This window comes from Coregonus clupeaformis, chromosome 12 (genome assembly GCF_020615455.1).
Source record: "Coregonus clupeaformis isolate EN_2021a chromosome 12, ASM2061545v1, whole genome shotgun sequence".
NCBI classification, from domain to species: domain Eukaryota; kingdom Metazoa; phylum Chordata; class Actinopteri; order Salmoniformes; family Salmonidae; genus Coregonus; species Coregonus clupeaformis.
This window is the reverse complement of record NC_059203.1, coordinates 33,205,627-33,225,858: the sequence shown is the minus strand read 5'-3', so window position 1 is coordinate 33,225,858 and position 20,232 is coordinate 33,205,627. Positions and strand designations below refer to the sequence as shown.

The 20,232-nt window shown below is 42.1% G+C and overlaps 1 protein-coding gene across 1 annotated transcript in view; it reads right to left on the bottom strand.

Annotated features, from left to right (window-relative positions):
• Nucleotides 1-213: 213 nt before the first annotated feature.
• The window catches only part of LOC121578629 (syntaxin-18-like), a 33,434-nt gene continuing 13,415 nt past the window's right edge, over nucleotides 214-20,232 (bottom strand). Inside the window, 4 exon segments of the mRNA XM_041892999.1 lie at nucleotides 214-658; nucleotides 925-1,005; nucleotides 1,141-1,210; nucleotides 1,321-1,379. Of these exon segments, the coding sequence (XP_041748933.1) occupies nucleotides 566-658; nucleotides 925-1,005; nucleotides 1,141-1,210; nucleotides 1,321-1,379 (303 nt within the window). The 3' untranslated portion in view covers nucleotides 214-565.

Here is a 20,232-nt window from a genome sequence, read left to right as displayed (position 1 = left end):
AACATTAGTATTGTGTTGTTTAAAAATGAACATGAACTTATTTTCTTTGCATTATTCAAGGTCTGACAACATTGCATCTTTTTTGTTATTTTGACCAGTTGTCATTTTCTGCAAATAAATGCTCTAAATGACAATATTTTTATTTGGAATTTAGGAGAAATGTTGTCAGTAGTTTATAGAATTAAATCAAAATGTTATTTTTACCCAAACACATACCTCTAAATAATTTTGCAGTGGTCTCTTTCTTTTTTCCAGAGCTGTATACACACAGTACAGGTGGACGACAGCACTTTGCATTCAGCCAATAGCGTGCTTTACTGCGTTTGTAAACATGCGTTTATACTGTCCTCTAGTGGCTCGAGTACGTTTGACAGTAGTGAAGTCGTCCTCAAAGCACAGGTCTGGGGTCAGTTCTCTTCAGGTAGGAAAAGCTGGTCCTAAACCCAACACTTCGTCTATCCAACCATATACTTCAATGTGATAACCACTTAGGCCTAGGCCCAGGCTGATGTCACTTCCTTCTGATGGAAGTCACTTACTTCCTGGTTCTGCCAGGTTCAAGGGGTTAGCTGTCGTACCAATCCAGGAAGAGCAGAGAGAAGGAGCACATGAGGAAGAAGAGGATCCAGACACGGAATCCAGCATTGTTTTGGATGGCCTGGAAATGCAAGGCAAGCATACAATGAAACCACAGAGTTAAAACAGACCACTGGCTGTGTTGAGCAACCTCGAGTCAGTCACGAATATTTGGTACATTTGTTTTTCTAAAAGTTACATCCTCCAATGAAAAAATATGGACACCCTCGTAATTAAAGATTTAGATAAATATTTCAAAATATGTTTAATATATACATACAATAACATAGTGTATAGTATAAAGAGCAGGGGAAACTACTGGGGTTGTTTAGAATAACATGCCATTACCTCTCTGATGTCCTCGTTTCCCTCTTTGATGTTTTCAGTGGCTCCCACGACTAGCTGATGGATACTGTCTATCTCAGTTTCCTGTGAACAACACACAAACAGGAAATAGAAACACACTAATAACACACCAACAACGCTTTATTAAGTGGGATGGACGTTATTTTTCAACATACATTTTCCTCCAACTGGACCAGGGGGAATAAGGAAGTCACTCACTTGCATTAGCACCTTCTCCGCAAAAATCTACTGGAGTCGCGAGATCTCGACGACCTTGCCTTCGATTTGCCTGAAAAACATTGGGAGGAGATTGATTAATATTTTTCATCTTTGCTTCACCTCAGTCATATTTAGGAATGTAGTGGTAAGAGTGGTCTGAAGGGCTGATTAAACACTAACCTGACTTCATCTACTAGGTTGCTCATCTCACTCACCAGCCTCTGGTTCTCCTGTTCAAACTAGACAGAGTGAAACCCAATCATATCGTTTATTTGTCGTTTACAAAGGATACAACAGGTGTAAACAGTACAGCTAAACACTTACTTACAAGCTCTTCCTCAACAATGCAGTGTTCAATATCAAAAGTAAGAAAATAGAAAATCAGAATAGGATTTTAAAGAGCACGGAATCAATACTAGGTCAGATATCTACAAATAAAATCACGAAAAGTAAAACACATGAGAATTTGCACTATATACAGTGGGGAAAAAAAGTATTTAGTCAGCCACCAATTGTGCAAGTTCTCCCACTTAAAAAGATGAGAGAGGCCTGTAATTTTCATCATAGGTACACGTCAACTATGACAGACAAAGTGAGAAAAGAAATCCAGAAAATCACATTGTAGGATTTTTTATGAATTTATTTGCAAATTATGGTGGAAAATAAGTATTTGGTCAATAACAAAAGTTTCTCAATACTTTGTTATATACCCTTTGTTGGCAATGACACAGGTCAAACGTTTTCTATGTAAGTCTTCACAAGGTTTTCACACACTGTTGCTGGTATTTTGGGCCATTCCTCCATGCAGATCTCCTCTAGAGCAGTGATGTTTTGGGGCTGTCGCTGGGCAACACGGACTTTCAACTCCCTCCAAAGATTTTCTATGGGGTTAAGATCTGGAGACTGGCTAGGCCACTCCAGGACCTTGAAATGCTTCTTACGAAGCCACTCCTTCGTTGCCCGGGCGGTGTGTTTGGGATCATTGTCATGCTGAAAGACCCAGCCACGTTTCATCTTCAATGCCCTTGCTGATGGAAGGAGGTTTTCACTCAAAATCTCATGATACATGGCCCCATTCATTCTTTCCTTTACACGGATCAGTCGTCCTGGTCCCTTTGCAGAAAAACAGCCCCAAAGCATGATGTTTCCACCCCCAGGCTTCACAGTAGGTATGGTGTTCTTTGGATGCAACTCAGCATTCTTTGTCCTCCAAACACGACGAGTTGAGTTTTTACCAAAAAGTTCTATTTTGGTTTCATCTGACCATATGACATTCTCCCAATCCTCTTCTGGATCATCCAAATGCACTCTAGCAAACTTCAGACGGGCCTGGACATGTACTGGCTTAAGCAGGGGACACGTCTGGCACTGCAGGATTTGAGTCCCTGGCGGCGTAGTGTGTTACTGATGGTAGGCTTTGTTACTTTGGTCCCAGCTCTCTGCAGGTCATTCACTAGGTCCCCCCGTGTGGTTCTGGGATTGTTGCTCACCGTTCTTGTGATCATTTTGACCCCACGGGGTGAGATCTTGCGTGGAGCCCCAGATCGAGGGAGATTATCAGTGGTCTTGTATGTCTTCCATTTCCTAATAATTGCTCCCACAGTTGATTTCTTCAAACCAAGCTGCTTACCTATTGCAGATTCAGTCTTCCCAGCCTGGTGCAGGTCTACAATTTTGTTTCTGGTGTCCTTTGACAGCTCTTTGGTCTTGGCCATAGTGGAGTTTGGAGTGTGACTGTTTGAGGTTGTGGACAAGTGTCTTTTATACTGATAACAAGTTCAAACAGGTGCCATTAATACGGGTAATGAGTGGAGGACAGAGGAGCCTCTTAAAGAAGAAGTTACAGGTCTGTGAGAGCCAGAAATCTTGCTTGTTTGTAGGTGACCAAATACTTATTTTCCACCATAATTTGCAAATAAATTCATAAAAAATCCTACAATGTGATTTTCTGGATTTTTTTTTCTCAATTTGTCTGTCATAGTTGACGTGTACCTATGATGAAAATTACAGGCCTCTCATCTTTTTAAGTGGGAGAACTTGCACAATTGGTGGCTGACTAAATACTATTTTCCCCCACTGTACATATTAGTCAAGTCTATGGGAAGATAATGTCATAGAATGTACTTCTTCCCATGTAAACTAATAATTTCTTATTCATTACATTTGTATTTATTATTCTCTATGGGACACAGGTTTAAAGAAATAAGATTTTGTTGGCTAATGGATCCAAATTGCTGGCTCTAAACCACACATCCCCCGGGGCCTTGATCAGAGGAAGCCCAGGATTTTATTCCCAGGGCATGTTTTGCTCTTCACTTGGTTGCAGCTCAATTATTCCACCCAATTAGACGGAGCCTCCAAAAGACCACCCTACTCACTACTGACCTTGTGCTAGCGCCCGCCTTCTTCAACCACCCACCTCAATTAGACCAGTCAGACATTAAAGTCTGCAACACAGCCAGCAGTCAATCTGCTGACTGACTGACACACACAGCAAATCACTATGAGCCGAGTTCTGACAGACTCCAATGTTCCGACAGTAGTTCTGGCCACCCTTTTAGCCTATAGGATTACTGCTAAGGCCCATTGGCCCATACTGAATGTAGGCGTAGGCCCATACTAAATGTAATTCCACTGCTCCATCTATCACTACATACAGTGAACTGACAAAATAAAGGAAATACTTGAGTAAATGAGGGATACAAAGTATATTGAAAGCATGTGCTTCCACATACAGTAGGTGTGGTTCCTGAGTTAATTAAGCAATTAACATCCATCATACTTAAGGTCATGTATAAAAATGCCCAGTTTCCCATTATTTTAGCTACCATTGCTAGAAGATTTATTTATGTCAAAAGGAGTATAGGGGGTTTAAAGGGTGTATGTGTCTCAGTCACCAGATCTCAACCGAATTGAACACTTATGGGTGATTCTGGAGTGGCTCCTGAGACAGTGTTTTCCACCACCATCAACAAAACACCAAATGATGGAAGTTCTTGTAGAAGAATGGTGTAGAAGAATGCTGTCACATCCCTCCAATAGAGTTCCAACTTATAGAATCTATGCCAAGGCGCATTGAAGCTGTTCTGGCGGCTCAACGCCCTATTAAGACACTATCTTGGTGTTTCCTTTATATTGGCAGTTACCTGTACATTCAGTCTGAGACTGCCATCGTAAAAGTTGTTTCTGCTGACGTCAAAGTGAGGGGCATTGTACAAAACAAGTCATTAGCGATTGGATCGTCTCTAACAAAACAGAGTATCAAAGCCAATTACTATTTCCTAAACACTGCTGAACAGGAGGTTAAAACCTTTTTGGATTCTTTGTTGAGATTTAGCTTTTGGGCATTTCCATGTAAAAAGCCCCATGAGCACTAATGGAGCACATCAAATTTGGTGTCGAATTAAAGCTAAGAATCTATATTTTCTTGAAAGTGAGGCATATACATTTTTCAACCATTTTCCATCCTAAAAATTTGAAATAAGCAAAGGCTTTGATTTCTGGTCAAACAGATGGAAAAGTGGTCTTAGAGAACATCTAGCAGACAAAGTCTTAAAAAGGGACAAAAAAACTAATGCATATAAAGATAACCCCAACCCAGTTTCTGATGAAGCATCAAAGATACACTATATATACACACAGTACCAGTCAAAAGTTTTAGAACACCTACTCATTCAAGGGTTTTTCTTTATTTTTACTATTTTCTACATTGTAGAATAATAGTGAAGACATCAACACTATGAAATAACACATATGGAATAATGTAGTAACCAAAAAAGTGTTAAACAAATCAAGATATATTTTATATTTGAGATTCTTCAAAGTAGCCACCCTTTGCCTTGATGACAGCTTTGCACACTATTGGCATTCTCTCAACCAGCTTCACCTGGAATGCTTTACCAACAGTCTTGAAGGAGTTCCCACATATGCTGAGCACTTGTTGGCAGCTTTTCCTTCACTCTGCGGTCCGACTCTCAATTGGGTTGAGGTCGGGTGATTGTGGATGCCAGGTCATCTGATGCAGCACTCCATCACTCTCCTTCTTGGTCAAATAGCCCTTAAACAGCCTGGAGGTGTGTTGGGTCATTGTCCTGTTGAAAAACAAATGATAGTCCCACTAAGCACAAACCAGATGGGATGGCGTATCGCTGCAGAATGCTGTGGTAGCCATGCTGGTTAAGTGTGCCTTGAATTCTAAATAAATCACAGACAGTGTCACCAGCAATGCACCCACATACCTCCTCCTCCATGCTTCACGGTGGGAACCACACATGCGGAGATCATCCGTTCACCTACTCTGCGTCTCACAAAGACACAGCGGTTGGAACCAAAAATCTCACATTTGGACTCATCAGACCAATGGACAGATTTCCACCGGTCAAATGTCCATTGCTCGTGTTTCTTGGCCCAAGCAAGTCTCTTCTTATTATTGGTGTCCTTTAGTAGTGGTTTCTTTGCAGCAATTCGATCATGAAGGCCTGATTCACGCAGTCTCCTCTGAACAGTTGATGTTGAGATGTGTCTGTTACTTGAACTCTGTGAAGCATTTTATTTGGGCTTCAATTTCTGAGGTTGGTAACTCTAATGAACTTATCCTCTGCAGCAGAGGTAACTCTGGGTCTTCCTTCCTGTGGCGGTGACAGGCAGCCTTATCTATGAAGTCAGTACAGTACAGTACAGTTCACATAGTCCAGCATTCACATAGTCCTTCCTGTGCTGCAGTAGAAAGTATTTCAGCTTGGTGATGTTGGAGTTCTGTCAATATGAATAGAAAATACATGTTACTGTCACGGTTTCGGCCGAGGCTGCTCCTTCTCCTTGTTCGGGCAGGCTTCGGCGGTCATCGTCCCCGGAGTACTAGCTGCCACCGTTCGTTGTGTCTGTGTGTGTTTGGTTTGGTCTGATTTGTTACACCTGTTGCTCATTTCGTCTTGATTATGTGTCCTTTAAGTTCTCGTTGTTTCTGTCTTGTGGTTGTGTGTAGTTGTTCTATGTCAGCAGGTGTTGCCAGTCAGTTTGTGCTCTATGTTATTGGAGAGTCCGCACGTTGTGCGTTTGTTGTACTTTTACGCTGAGTGCGTTTATTTTTCCTTGTTCTACCGGCTCTGTTTGTAGCCGTTATCTCTGTGGACTTTATTAAAGTGTTTTTGGACTTGCATCTGCATCCTGCAATTGATTCCACACCACACCTACGCCCGTCCTTGACAGTTACAGGAACATTGATCAATTTATTTATGTCTCTTTCTCCATTTGTTGGCTACATCACAGTTTCTCTTCATGATTTTGACTGTCATTCATTGTGGACTTTCATTGGTAAGCTGCACCTGGAAACCCTTTTTTTTTGTTTTTGTTTTTTAAACCAGTGTAAACATCTAAAGGTCTTATGAGAGAACGACGCAGTATATTGAGAAGTAGGCCTATCTCTCAACGATGTCTCGCACACTATGTCTCGCACAGCCAAATGCTGGTAAGAAGTCAGAGGTTGGTGGATTTAATTCCTTCGCTGGTGGACCAAAGAGTTAATTTCAGGCCTTGCTCGCACGTCTCAAGTTAGGCCTTCTTCTAAAACAACTCAACTTTGCATTCATTGACAACTTTGCATTCATTGACAACTTTGCATTCATTGACTGTGACAGTCCACCTTGTCCATCTGTCTCTCTATATCCATTCTGAATGTTTACCAATTACTATTAGTTTACGGCAGGATATACCAAATTCAAACTGGCAATTTCCTTGTTAAATAGCACCAGTAAATACAATTATACACTGCTATATAGCTCCCCTGACAGAAAACATTAAAATACGCCTAAAATGTATAATCTGTCGACTATTTATCACAGATAAAATGTCAGAGAACGTGTGCGCAGGAAAACCAGAGGAAACTCGGTGGAGTCCAATATTTACTCCTGTAATTCGGTCAACATAAAAAAATACCTAATTGCTTCCCCATCCACTGAGTGGAGCGTAGAAGGACAGAAGTGTGTGCGAGTCCACACACAGCAGGCTCTGTTTGAGGAAAAAACAACAACAACAAAAAACCAAAAAATAATCCAGACATGCAAAGTATTGAAAATGACACAATGACTGAATTTGACAGAGACGTATGGTGAGCTGGATTGTATTTATAAAGCCAAACCCTGCTGTCTTCGGTCCTGTCTTTTTCTTCTAGTGACCAAATCGCTGTGCTAAACCACGACCTGGGTCTCGGTCTCCTAATGGCGACAAAAAATATCTTCAAGACGAAAACGACAGGGCTTTCTGAGAAGACATTTTTTTGTTTTTTAAAATACAGAGCTACAATTTGCTTGAAACCCATCTCCTCTCCTAGAAAACAAATAGGCCTAGATGTCTTAAGGTGCGACATTGCTTCAGAGCAATTAGAACCAAGCAGGTTTAAGAGGTCAAATGTTAATCGTTGTTTAGAGCACTTGTGCTTGTAAAGGGGTTGAGTGAAGCGAAACATTCCCATGGTTGAAAGGCAGGAGTGTGTTGAAGTCTCCCGTGTCTGGGCAACTCTAACCATCAGGGGCCTGAGTGTTTGTTGTTTTTCTCTTCTTCCAGGCACTTTCACTATATTTCTCACAGCTATAAACTCATACCATGCTAATTATTGTAAAGAAAATCTAATTCAAATCAAAGTTCATTGGTCGTGTACACAGATTTGAAAATACCACAGGTGCATCGAAAGCTTGTGTTTCTAGCTCCAACAGTGCAATAATAATACCTAGCATTGTTTTACTTTTTTTAACAATACGCACATAATCAGTAGACCTACAACCCAGGGTCACTAGATCACTGGTGTGCTATTTCAAATCATATACTTACAAAGAAATCTAATGGCAAACATCATATTCTTCAATTCCATACAAGCCAATGTGTCTCTGCTTTGCAACAGCTCACCAGCAGGTGGAAGTAGGCCCCCAGTGTTGGAGCCCCACCAGCTCTCAGGAGAGAACAGAGTGAAAATGTCAAGCATGCTGGTTTGGGTGGGTTGATACATCTCCTGTGTGTATACATTTGGGCTCAGATTCCCACTGCAACTTTCAGGGTTTGCAGGGGGTCACCGGGATCAATTGCTCTTGTAACTTAAGACTCTAAAGAGCAAATAATACCTAAACAATGAGGAAACCTTGTGCCTGTGGCTGGAGGAGTGTGTGTGCATGCATGTCTTTGCCAAAGTATGTGAATTTATATGAATATGTGCTTGCGAGTGTGTGTGTGTGTGTGTGTGTTGTGTGTTTGGAGCGAGGCAGCAGGAGGAGACAGTCTGCAGAGCTAAATCTAATCTCAACATCATCAAAGCCCCCCACTTTACCTTCACTCTCTCCTACCTCTCAGCCTGTACAAAGCGCAAACAAACCATCACAGGGGATTATTATGGAGAAGAAGAGAAAGAAACGCTTTAGCAGATTTGGTAACTGAGCTAATTTTATAACAATTGCCCAGTCAGTCATTTATGTTTCCATAGCTTGACCCCTTGCTGTCCATTTTGAAGCCTGTCTAAATCTCCTTTTAGATATAGCCTAGCCCAGTGGTCACCAACCGGTCGATCGCAATCGGCTGGTCGAGCTCAAAGGCATTCCTTCTCCATCGCCAAACATTTCTGTAAAAAACTGGGTTAATGTTGCATAGGCTTAAATCATGTAAAAAAAAAGAATCTGAGCGGTAGATCTTGGCTTGCATTTAGACTCAGAAAGTGATCTTGACTCAGAATAGGTTGGTGAACAATGGCCTAGCCTAGACCTATAACTACTAGGCCTACTTGTTACAAAATAAGACACCGTGAGAAACACTCAAAGATCCTTGCAATTTTTATTTTTTTATTTTTTTATTTTATTTTTATTTCACCTTTATTTAACCAGGTAAACCAGTTGAGAACAAGTTCTCATTTACAACTGCGACCTGGCCAAGATAAAGCATAGCAGTGCGATAAAAACAACAACACAGAGTTACATATGGGGTAAAACAAAACAAAAATCAAAAAAATACAACAGAAATACAATTAATATACAGTGTGCAAATTTAGCAAGTTATGGAGGTAAGGCAATAAAATAGGCTATAGTGCAAAATAATTACAATTTAGTATTAACACTGGAATGATGTGCAAGAGATGATGTGCAAATAGAGATACTGGGGTACAGATGAGCAAAATAAATAACAATATAGGGATGAGGTAGTTGGGCGGGCTAATTTCAGATGGGCTGTGTACAGGTGCAGTGATCGGTAAGGTGCTCTGACAACTGATGCCTAAAGTTAGTGAGGGAGATAAGCGTCTCCAGCTTCAGAGATTTTTGCAGTTTGTTCCAGTCATTGGCAGCAGAGAACTGGAAGGAATTGCGGCCAAAGGAGGTGTTGGCTTTGGGGATGACCAGTGAGATATACCCGCTGGAGCTGAGACTACGGGTGGGTGTTGCTATGGTGACCAATGAGCTAAGATAAGGCGGGGATTTGCCTAGCAGTGATTTATAGATGGCCTGGAGCCAGTGGGTTTGGCGACGAATATGTAGTGAGGACCAGCCAACAAGAGCGTACAGGTCACAGTGGTGGGTATTATATGGGGCTTTGGAGACAAAACGGATGGCACTGTGATAGACAACATCCAATTTGCTGAGTAGAGTGTTGGAGGCTATTTTGTAAATGACATCGCCGAAGTCAAGGATCGGTAGGATAGTCAGTTTTACAAGGGCATGTTTGGCAGCATGAGTGAAGGAGGCTTTGTTGCGAAATAGGAAACCGATTCTAGATTTAACTTTGGATTGGAGATTCTTAATGTGAGTCTGGAAGGAGAGTTTACAGTCTAACCAGACACCTAGATATTTGTAGTTGTCCACGTACTCTAGGTCAGACCCGTCTAGAGTAGTGATTCTAGTCGGGTGGGCGGGTGCAAGCAGCGTTCGGTTGAAGAGCATGCATTTTGTTTTACTAGTGTTTAAGAGCAGTTGGAGGCTACTGAAGGAGTGTTGTATGGAATTGAAGCTCGTTTGGAGGTTTGTTAACACAGTGTCCAATGAAGGGCCAGATGTATACAAAATGGTGTCGTCTGCGTAGAGGTGGATCTGAGAGTCACCAGCAGCAAGAGCGACGTCATTGATATACACAGAGAAAAGAGTTGGCCCAAGAATTGAACCCTGTGGCACCCCCATAGAGACTGCCATAGGTCCAGACAACAGGCCCTCCGATTTGACACATTGAACTCTATCTGAGAAGTAGTTGGTGAACCAGGCGAGGCAGTCATTAGAGAAACCAAGGCTATTTAGTCTGCCAATAAGAATGCGGTGGTTGACAGAGTCGAAAGCCTTGGCCAGGTCAATGAAAACGGCTGCACAGTACTGTCTATTATCGATCGCGGTTATAATATCATTTAGGACCTTGAGCGTGGCTGAAGTGCACCCATGACCAGCTCGGAAACCGGATTGCATAGCAGAGAAGGTACGGTGGGATTCGAAATGGTTGGTGATCTGTTTGTTGACTTGGCTTTCAAAAACTTTTGAAAGGCAGGGCAGGATGGATATGGGTCTGTAACAGTTTGGATCTAGAGTGTCACCCCCTTTGAAGAGGGGGATGACCGCGGCAGCTTTCCAATCTCTGGGGATCTCAGGCGTTACGAAAGAGAGGTTGAACAGGCTAGTAATAGGGGGTTGCGACAATTTCGGCGGCTAGTTTTAGAAAGAAAGGGTCCAGATTGTCTAGTCCAGATGATTTGTAGGGGTCCAGATTTTGCAGCTCTTTTAGAACATCAGCTGTCTGGATTTGTGTGAAGGAGAAGCGGGGGGGCATGGGCAAGTTGCAGCGGAGGGTGCAGAGCTGGTGGCCGGGGTAGTGGTAGCCAGGTGGAAAGCATGGCCAGCCGTAGCAAAATGCTTGTTGAAATTCTCGATTATTGTAGATTTATCGGTGGTGATAGTGTTTCCTAGCCTCAGTGCAGTGGGCAGCTGGGAGGAAGTGCTCTTATTTTCCATGGACTTTACAGTGTCCCAAAACTTTTTGGAGTTAGTGCTACAGGATGCAAATTTCTGTTTGAAAAAGTTAGCCTTTGCTTTCCTAACTGCTTGTGTATATTGGTTCCTAACTTCCCTGAAAAGTTGCATATCACGGGGGCTATTTGATGCTAATGCAGTACGCCACAGGATGTTTTTGTGCTGGTCAAGGGCAGTCAAGTCTGAGGAGAACCAGGGGCTATATCTGTTCTTAGTTCTGTATTTTTGAATGGGGCATGTCTATTTAAGATTGAGAGGAAATTACTTTTAAAGAACAACCAGGCATCCTCTACTGACGGAATGAGATCTATATCCATCCAGGATACCTGGGCCAGGTCAATTAGGAAGGCCTGCTCGCTGAAGTGTTTTTGGGAGCGTTTGACAGTGATGAGGGGTGGTCGTTTGACCGCGGACCCGTTACGGACGCAGGCAATAAGGCAGTGATCGCTGAGATCCTGGTTGAAGACAGCGGAGGTGTATTTAGAGGGTAAGTTAGTCAGGATGATATCTATGAGGGTACCCATGTTTACGGATTTAGGGTTGTACCTGGTAGGTTCGTTGATAATTTGCGTGAGGTTGAGGGCATCTAGCTTGGATTGTAGGATGGCTGGGGTATTAAGCATATCCCAATTTAGGTCACCAAGCAGTACGAACTCTGAGGATAGATGGGGGCAATCAGTTCACATATGGTGTCCAGGGCACAGCTGGGGGCTGAGGGGGGTCTGTAGCAAGCGGCAACAGTGAGAGATTTATTTCTGGAAAGGTGGATTTTTAGAACTAAAAGCTCAAACTGTTTGGGCACAGACCTGGATAGTATGATGGAGCTCTGCAGGCTATCTCTACAGTAGATTGCAACTCCACCCCCTTTGGCAGTTCTATCTAGACGGAAAATGTTATAGTTGGGGATGGAAATTTCAGAATTTTTGGTGGCCTTCCTAAGCCAGGATTCAGACACTGCTAGAACATCAGGGTTGGCGGAGTGTGCTAACGCAGTGAATAACTCAAACTTAGGAAGGAGGCTTCTGATATTTATGTGCAGAAAACCAAGACTTTTACGGTTACAGAAGTCAATAAATGATAGCTCCTGGGGAGTAGGAGTGATACTGGGGGCTGCAGGGCCTGGGTTAGCCTCTACATCACCAGAGGAACAGAGGAGGAGTAGAATAAGGATACGACTAAAGGCTTTAAGAACTGGTCTTCTAGTGCGTTGGGTACATAGAATAAAGGGGGGCAGTTCTCCGGGCGTTGTAGAAAAGATTCAGGGCATTATGTACAGAAAAGGATATGGAAGGATATGAGTACAGTTCAGGTAATCCTAAGTGTTGGGTAACAATGAAAGAGATAGCATCATTGGAGGCATCGATTGAGCCGGTCTCGGCGTGTATGGGGGGGAACAAAGGAACTATATGAGACAGTTTGAGAGGGACTAGGGGTTCTACATTGAAATTGTATAATAAGAACTAACCCAAACAGCAATAGGCAAGGCATAATTGACATAGGAGAGAGGCATAAAGCAGTCACGTGTTATTAGAGAGAGCTAAGACACAACTGGAAATAGCGATAACGTTTGGGCTAAGACTAAACAGAAAAAACAGGACAGAGTACCGTGTAAAGGAACAGTCCAGCAGGCATCAGCTGTGCAGCTGAGTGATCATAAGGTCCAGTGAACAGCAATATGTGAGTCCGAGAGCAGTTCAAATTGGTGCTTCAGCACAGCTAGCAGGGAGCTAGCAGGCTAGCTCAAGGCTAACTGGTGCTTGCTATATGGCAATGGTATCAGCCAGCAACAGGTTGCAGCTAGCTAGCTGGTTGTGATGATCCGGCGCTAGGGTCCAGTGATTCCGGCAGAAAGTCCAATAAGCTATGGGTCGATAGCACGCTGGGTCGATAGCACGCTGTGCAGACTGGCCGACGAATTGTCCAGGCTAGCTAGAGCTGGCTGGTGGATAGTGTAGGCCACGGACAGTGGTGGAGACGCTAACGGTAACTAATAGCAGGTAGCCAATTCAGATTGCGGCTACACACGTTTCAGCTTACGGTTCTTGATGAAAGTTATAAAGAAATAATAGAATCCTTTCCACGTTGGGTGAGGCGGGTTGCAGGAGAGTATATTTAGTTAAAGAGTGAAAGTAAAAAATTTAGAAATATAGACAAAAAAAACAAGAAACGGGATATTTACACAGGACGAAAAATAAAAGCGACCGTACTGCTACGCCATCTTGAGGGGGACTACGCGACATTGATTTTATCACTGTGTTTTCTTCGAACTCTTGGGTATGAGAAATGGAGAGTTCAGATGAGTCACAACAAAATAGTCAATACAATAAACTATCTCATATCCAAAGGTCATCTATATTAATCTCGGCTACAGCAAACATTACTATACTTCTCAGATTTAAATAAATAATACTAAAATGAATAAATATATATATATACACACACTACCATTCAAAAGTTTGGGGTCACTTAGAAATGTCCTTGTTTTCTAAAGAAAAGCAATTTTTTTGTCAAATAACATCAAATTGATCAGAAATACAGTGTTGACATTGTTAATGTTGTAAATGGCTATTGTAGCTGGAAACGGCAGATTTTTTATGGAATATCTACATAGGCATACAGAGGCCCATTATCAGCAACTATCAGTACTGTGTTCCAATGGCACGTTCTGTTTGCTAATCCAAGTGTATCATTTTAAAAAGTCTAATTGATCATTAGAAAACCCTTTTGCAATTATGTTAGCACAGCTGAAAACTGTTGTGCTGATTAAAGAAGCAATAAAACTGGCCTTCTTGAGATTAGTTGAGTATCTGGAGCATCAGCAATTGTGGGTTCGATTACAGGCTCAAAATGGCCAGAAACAAATAACTTTCTTCTGACACTCGTCGGTCTATTCTTGTTCTGAGAAATGAAGGCTATTCCATGCGAGAAATTGCCAAGATTCATGGCAGCAGGATGAAACCGGATGTCATTGTATTCAATTCCACCGCGAAATACCATACACTGTGTTCACTTTGAGGTTGAAAGTGCTTTATATATTCAGTTTGGAATATTGATCGTAAGTTAGCATGTTCTTCAAACCAACATGTAGTGTAGTCCACGAGTTCATGCCATCATACCATCCAGTCTGACTTTTTTGAGTCACATACGTGAATGCAGCATAAACTGAGAACAATGTAGAATTTTAATTGAGTGACCACTGTTAATCTCCAGTTGCTCTAATGCCAGATGTTGACTTCTTGCGCTTGACAAGTTAAAGGCCTAGAGCAGTCCAAAACGTGATTTCCCTGTGTTTTATATACACTCACCGGCCAGTGTATTAGGTACACCACCCCGTTCACAGAAAAATGGATCGCTCCTATAGACAGTGAGTCACGTGGCCGTGGCTTGCTATACAAAGCAGGCAGACAGGCATCGAGGCATTCATTTACTGTTCGATTGAACGTTAGAATGGGAAAAACAAGTGACCTAAGCGACTTTGAGCGTGGTATGATCGTCGGTGCCAGGCGCGCCAGATTCAGTATCTCAGAAAAGGCCGCCCTCCTGGGCTTTTCACACACAACAGTGTCTAGTGTTTACACAGAATGGTGCGACAAACAAAAAACATCCAGTCAGCGGCAGTCGTGTGGCGAAAACGGCTTGTTAAATGAGAGAGGTCGAAGGAGAATGACAAGAATCATGCAAGCTAACAGGCGGGCCACAAACGAACAAATAACCACGCCGTACAACAGTGGTGTGTTGAACTGCATCTCGGAACGCACAACTCGTCGATCGTTGTCACGGATGGGCTATTGCAGCAGACGACCACACCGGGTTCCACTCCTATCAGCTAAAAACAAGAAGAAGCGGCTCCAGTGGGCACGCAATCACCAACACTGGACAATTGAGAAGTGGAAAAACATTGCCTGTAACATGACAGCGAGTTCAGTTTACTTGAGTGGCCTCCAGACCTCAAACCAATAGAGCATCTTTGGGATGCGATGGAACGAGCTGTTCGCAGCATGAATGTACCACCATCCAATCTGCAGCAACTGCATGATGCCATCGCGTCAGCATGGATCAACATCCCTGTGGAACGTTTCCGACACCTTGTGGAATGCCCCGAATAATTCAGGATGTTCTGGAGGCAAAGGGGGGTTCGACCCGGTACTAGATGGGTGTACCTAATAAACTGTTTGCTGAGTGTGTGTATGTATATATGTATATATATTTAGAAAAAATATATATGGGGGACTGGAAATAATGCAGACAATTACATTGATGGAAGCTATCTGCAATATTAAAGTTGATCTATCCCCTAATTATTTATGTTTTAAAACAGCATCTTGTTTAGCTTTTCTTGTTTTTGTGTGTGTTTTTCCCCCCCTTTGAACAAACCCACATCACTTGGGGGGAAAAACAAGCAATGTGTCCACTTGATGAAGAAAGGCTCTCCTGACTCCCATGGATGCAAACAGCAATGTCATATTCAAGCTTTACTGAGAAAGAAAGAAATTGGGACCACATCAGACTTCCCGACAGATCGTCCTCTACCCCTCCACTTATTTCGGCCCAGTCTTTTATTTTGAAGTTTAATAGAAAACATGACTGGAACGTTGTGTTGTTTGTTGGGTATTTGAGCAACCCTAATGTTTGGTCTCACTGCACTTAAGGGATTCATTAACAAAACACTTAGATGAAAGAACACATTATTCTTCTCTTATGCCTTTGTATATTATGCCCATTTTTGGTAAACAGTAGAACAACAGACTTAAAGTGTAGGCTACCCAAACGTAATGTTAACTGGTCACCACCTGTATTTAAGGCTAGCCTATTTAAAAAATAATGTTAACAGGATTTAATGGTTATTATCTCTTTGAGAAAGAGACAGGTGTTAAAGTCTTGGATGTTTGATAGTTTGTGATTAAGGAAATGTTTCTGCCTATTTTAATACATATATGCAAAATGATAGCGGAATTGATCATGTTTGAGTAATCAATTATCCTTTAGATTACATATTGTCTTATGTGGCATATGCCTATTTGTCAAGGAATGAGTCTAATTTCTTAATTACAGAATGCCGTTATGGCACATATCAATCAGAATTTTGCCTATAAAGCCTGTGTCTCTGAAGCAGTACAATATTTTTGTTACAATTAAACTGTTTAGTCTGCAGAGCATCTGGATTTTGTCTTGTTGCCCCTAAGTTTGACACTAGTCTACAGAGAGTGTTTGTGCATTTGTCTCCATATTTTACACTTTATGTTCTTTTCATTTATGCAAAACAGGCGCAATCCCTTTTTCGAAACGTCTGTGGGAATTTGCCTGGCCTCCGTGCGAAAAGAGAATGGAGATTAACCCAAATGGTAAAGACAGTGTTTAGCAGGATATTCAGCTCAGGTAAATCCCCTCAAATCACAACCTAATGGTGAGAGAATTATTGGCAGTGGTGTGTGTGTGTTTGTGAAAGAGATAGATAGAGAAAGAAAGATAAAAAAAAGAGAGAGATAGTTTGGGGGACAGACAGAAGAAGACTAGTGAGACCACAAAACAATGAATTTTTGTATTTTGTATTTATTATGGATCCCCATTAGCTGCTGCCAAGGCAGCAGCTTCACTTCCTGGGGTCCAGCAAAATTAAGGCAGTTCATACAATTTTAAAAACATTACAATACATTCACAACACACTGTGTGCCCTCAGGCCCCTACTCCACCACTACCACATATCTACAGTACGTATGTTATCGTGTGTGTATGCATGTGTCTGCGCCTATGTTTGTGTTGCTTCACAGTCCCCGCTGTTCCATAAGGTGTTTTATATATTTTTAAAATCTAATTTTACTACTTGCATCAGTTACTTGATGTGGAATAGAGTTCCATGTAGTCATGGCTCTATGTAGTACTGTGCGCCTCCCATAGTCTGTTCTGGACTTGGGGACTGTGAAGAGACCTCTGGTGGCATGTCTTGTGGGGTATGCAAGGGTGTCCGAGCTGTGCGCCAGTAGCTCAAACAGACAGCTTGGTGCACCTAACATGTCAACACCTCTCATAAACACAAGTAGTGATGAAGTCAATCTCTCCTCCACTTTGAGCCAGGAGAGATCGACATGGATATTATTAATATTAGCTCTCTGTGTACATCCAAGGGCCAGCCGTGCTGCCCTGTTCTGAGCCAATTGCAATTTTCCTAAGTCCTTTTTTGTGGCACCTGACCACACGACTGAACAGAAGTCCAGGTGTGACAAAACTAGGGCCTGTAGGACCTGCCTTGTTGATAGTGCTATTAAGAAGGTAGAGTAGCGCTTTATTATGGACATGCTTCTCCCCATCTTAACTACTGTTGTATCAATATGCTTTGACCATGACCGTTTACAATCCAGGGTTACTCCAAGCAGTTTAGTCACCTCAACTTGCTCAATTTCCACATTATTTATTACAAGATTTAGTTGAGTTTTAGGGTTTAGTTAATGATCTGTCCCAAATACAATGCTTTTAGTTTTAGAACTATTTAGCACTAATTTATTCCTTGCCACCCACTCTGAAACTAACTGCAACTCTTTGTTAAGTGTTGCAGTCATTTCAGTCGCTTTAGTAGCTGACATGTATAGTGTTGAGTCATCTGCATACATAGACACTCTGGCTTTACTCAAAGCCAGTGGCATGTCATTAGTAAAGATTGAAAAAAGTAATGGGCCTAGACAGCTGCCCTGGGGAATTCCTGATTCTACCTGGATTATGTTGGAGAGGCTTCCATTAAAGAACACCCTCTGTGTTCTGTTAGACAGGTAACTCTGTATCCACAATATACAGTGGGGAAAATAAGTATTTAGTCAGCCACCAATTGTGCAAGTTCTCCCACTTAAAAAGATGAGAGAGGCCTGTAATTTTCATCATAGGTACACGTCAACTATGACAGACAAAATGAGAAGAAGAATTCCAGAAAATCACATTGTAGGATTTTTAATGAATTTATTTGCAAATTATGGTGGAAAATAAGTATTTTTATAAGTATAAAATAGACCCGGGTTTTCAAAATGTAACTCAATGTTTTGAGAATTTAACAGATGATCATTTCCATTTCAAATTCGCCATATGAGGGCACCCCCTACCTCGCTCAAGTTTAGCAATAATGCATACTTCTAAGCGCTGGCTGATCGCCGCACTTTTCGGAGATTCAAAGAAAACACAGTAAAAAGCTGTTCCGTTTTGGAACTGCACTGCTGAAGGCACGGTGGGAAGCCAAAGGCTATTTTTCTACACACAATTTAACAATTTGGGGGTGACCTCCTCCATTTAAACATGAGAAGGCCAGCCTGCTGTGGAGACCAGGAGGAGAGCGGTGAAATTGAGATCACTGTGCCCCCAACCGACCTCTACAAGGTAAAATATTTCCCCCGACCACTGCACACTGCACACACTAGCCCTCTTACTAGTCCATAGAGCCTTTCGCTTCGCCTTCAAAAAGATGTTAACTTTCCACAAAGGGTAAAGTTTTTAATGAAAAAAGCAACCTATACATGTTACTTTATATTTGTTTACTTTTGACATTTTTTTTTGTTATCTGTTTAGTGAAGTGTCACTGGAAACTGAGAAGGTAGTGCATGTGTTGGAGGGGGGCCACATCTGTTCAGCATTAGGAGCCGGCCGTCAACATTGTTACTGGGGACCTAATTTAATATTTTCTCTGTTTTGATCTTCCACTTTTAATCACTGGCTCTTGGGAGGATCGTCTTTCCTCGAGAAATTGTTAGAAAGCTGAAAGAACAATGTTATTGCAGCATGTTTAGGGAATCAAACATGCGAAGAGAGGGCTCGCACACAAAAATGTTTTGCCTGTATCTGAAGTCGTACAGAGAGGACGACGAGCGGGTGGGGGCGGATGAAAACCACAACATAACTGTATGCAGTCAGGACATTCCAAACTCACAATTTCAATTTCTCCAAACGTTGGTTTACCGAGATCGTTTCAGATGATATCGGTAGTAGTAGGGGAGACAGCAGGAGGGTGGAGGGAGTAGGGGCAGGCACCACAGGCTACGTTTGAGTTTCCTCAAATCAGCATCCCTGCTGCTTTTATTACACCACCATTTCCAATATCATTGCAACAGGGGTGCGCAAAGCATAACAAAGCATAGTTGTGTGGAGCTGTGTGACTGGGCTTGTTTCTCCTGCCGATGGTAGGTGGGAACATCAGTTACGGATCAAGAGCTGAAGCCCCTGGGGAAATCCAGAGGAGTTCTTCAAGGTGCCTTTGATGGGGCTTCTGCATATCACAGTGGTCATATCACAGTATGAAAATTACATTTACATTTTAGTCATTTAGCAGACGCTCTTATCCAGAGCGACTTACAGTTAGTGAGTGCATACATTTTTCATACTGGCCCCCCGTGGGAAACGAACCCACAACCCCGGCGTTGCAAGCGCCATGCTCTAGTCTACCAACTGAGCTACAGGGGACTATCACATAGCCAAAGACATGGTTCCTATTTACACAGTCAGCTTCAAGAAGATGATAAAATGTATGCACTCACTAACTGTAAGTCACTCTGGATAAGAGTGTCTGCTAAATGACTAAAAATGTAAATGTAAAAATGTCATGCTGCATGCGGCACACTTATTCTATTTGCCAGTGGCTTGCAATGAGCTCTTTATTTCAACACCAATGATGGGTTTGCGACTATGTCGTGGTGAGAGAGTCTGAAAATCCAGGAAGAGATTTGCCCCTGACCACAGATCTAGTCATGAAAAAAAAAATCCAGGGGAAGGCGCATGCGCGTACCGATAGGACGCATGGGAGATGGTAACTCCATTTTGTACCGTCAAAACTGTGATTATATGTAGAAACCAGACAACATAGTTTAAATAAATATTTTAAAATTGATAGATCAATATATCCCCAAGCAAGCTTCTAGTAAGTTGAGACAATATTCCCTCCCCCTCATACAATTTTGACTATCCTCCCCAAGTTACTGTTCTTCTCTAGGAAGTAATGATAGAATTAGCCGATGCCAATGAGATACATGGACACTGAAAATACAATATAAAAGAGGAAATATAGCATGTAAGTCAATAATTGTTCTATGGATGATTATGTGTGTGTGTGTGTGTGTGTGTGTGTGTGTGTGTGTGTGTGTGTGTG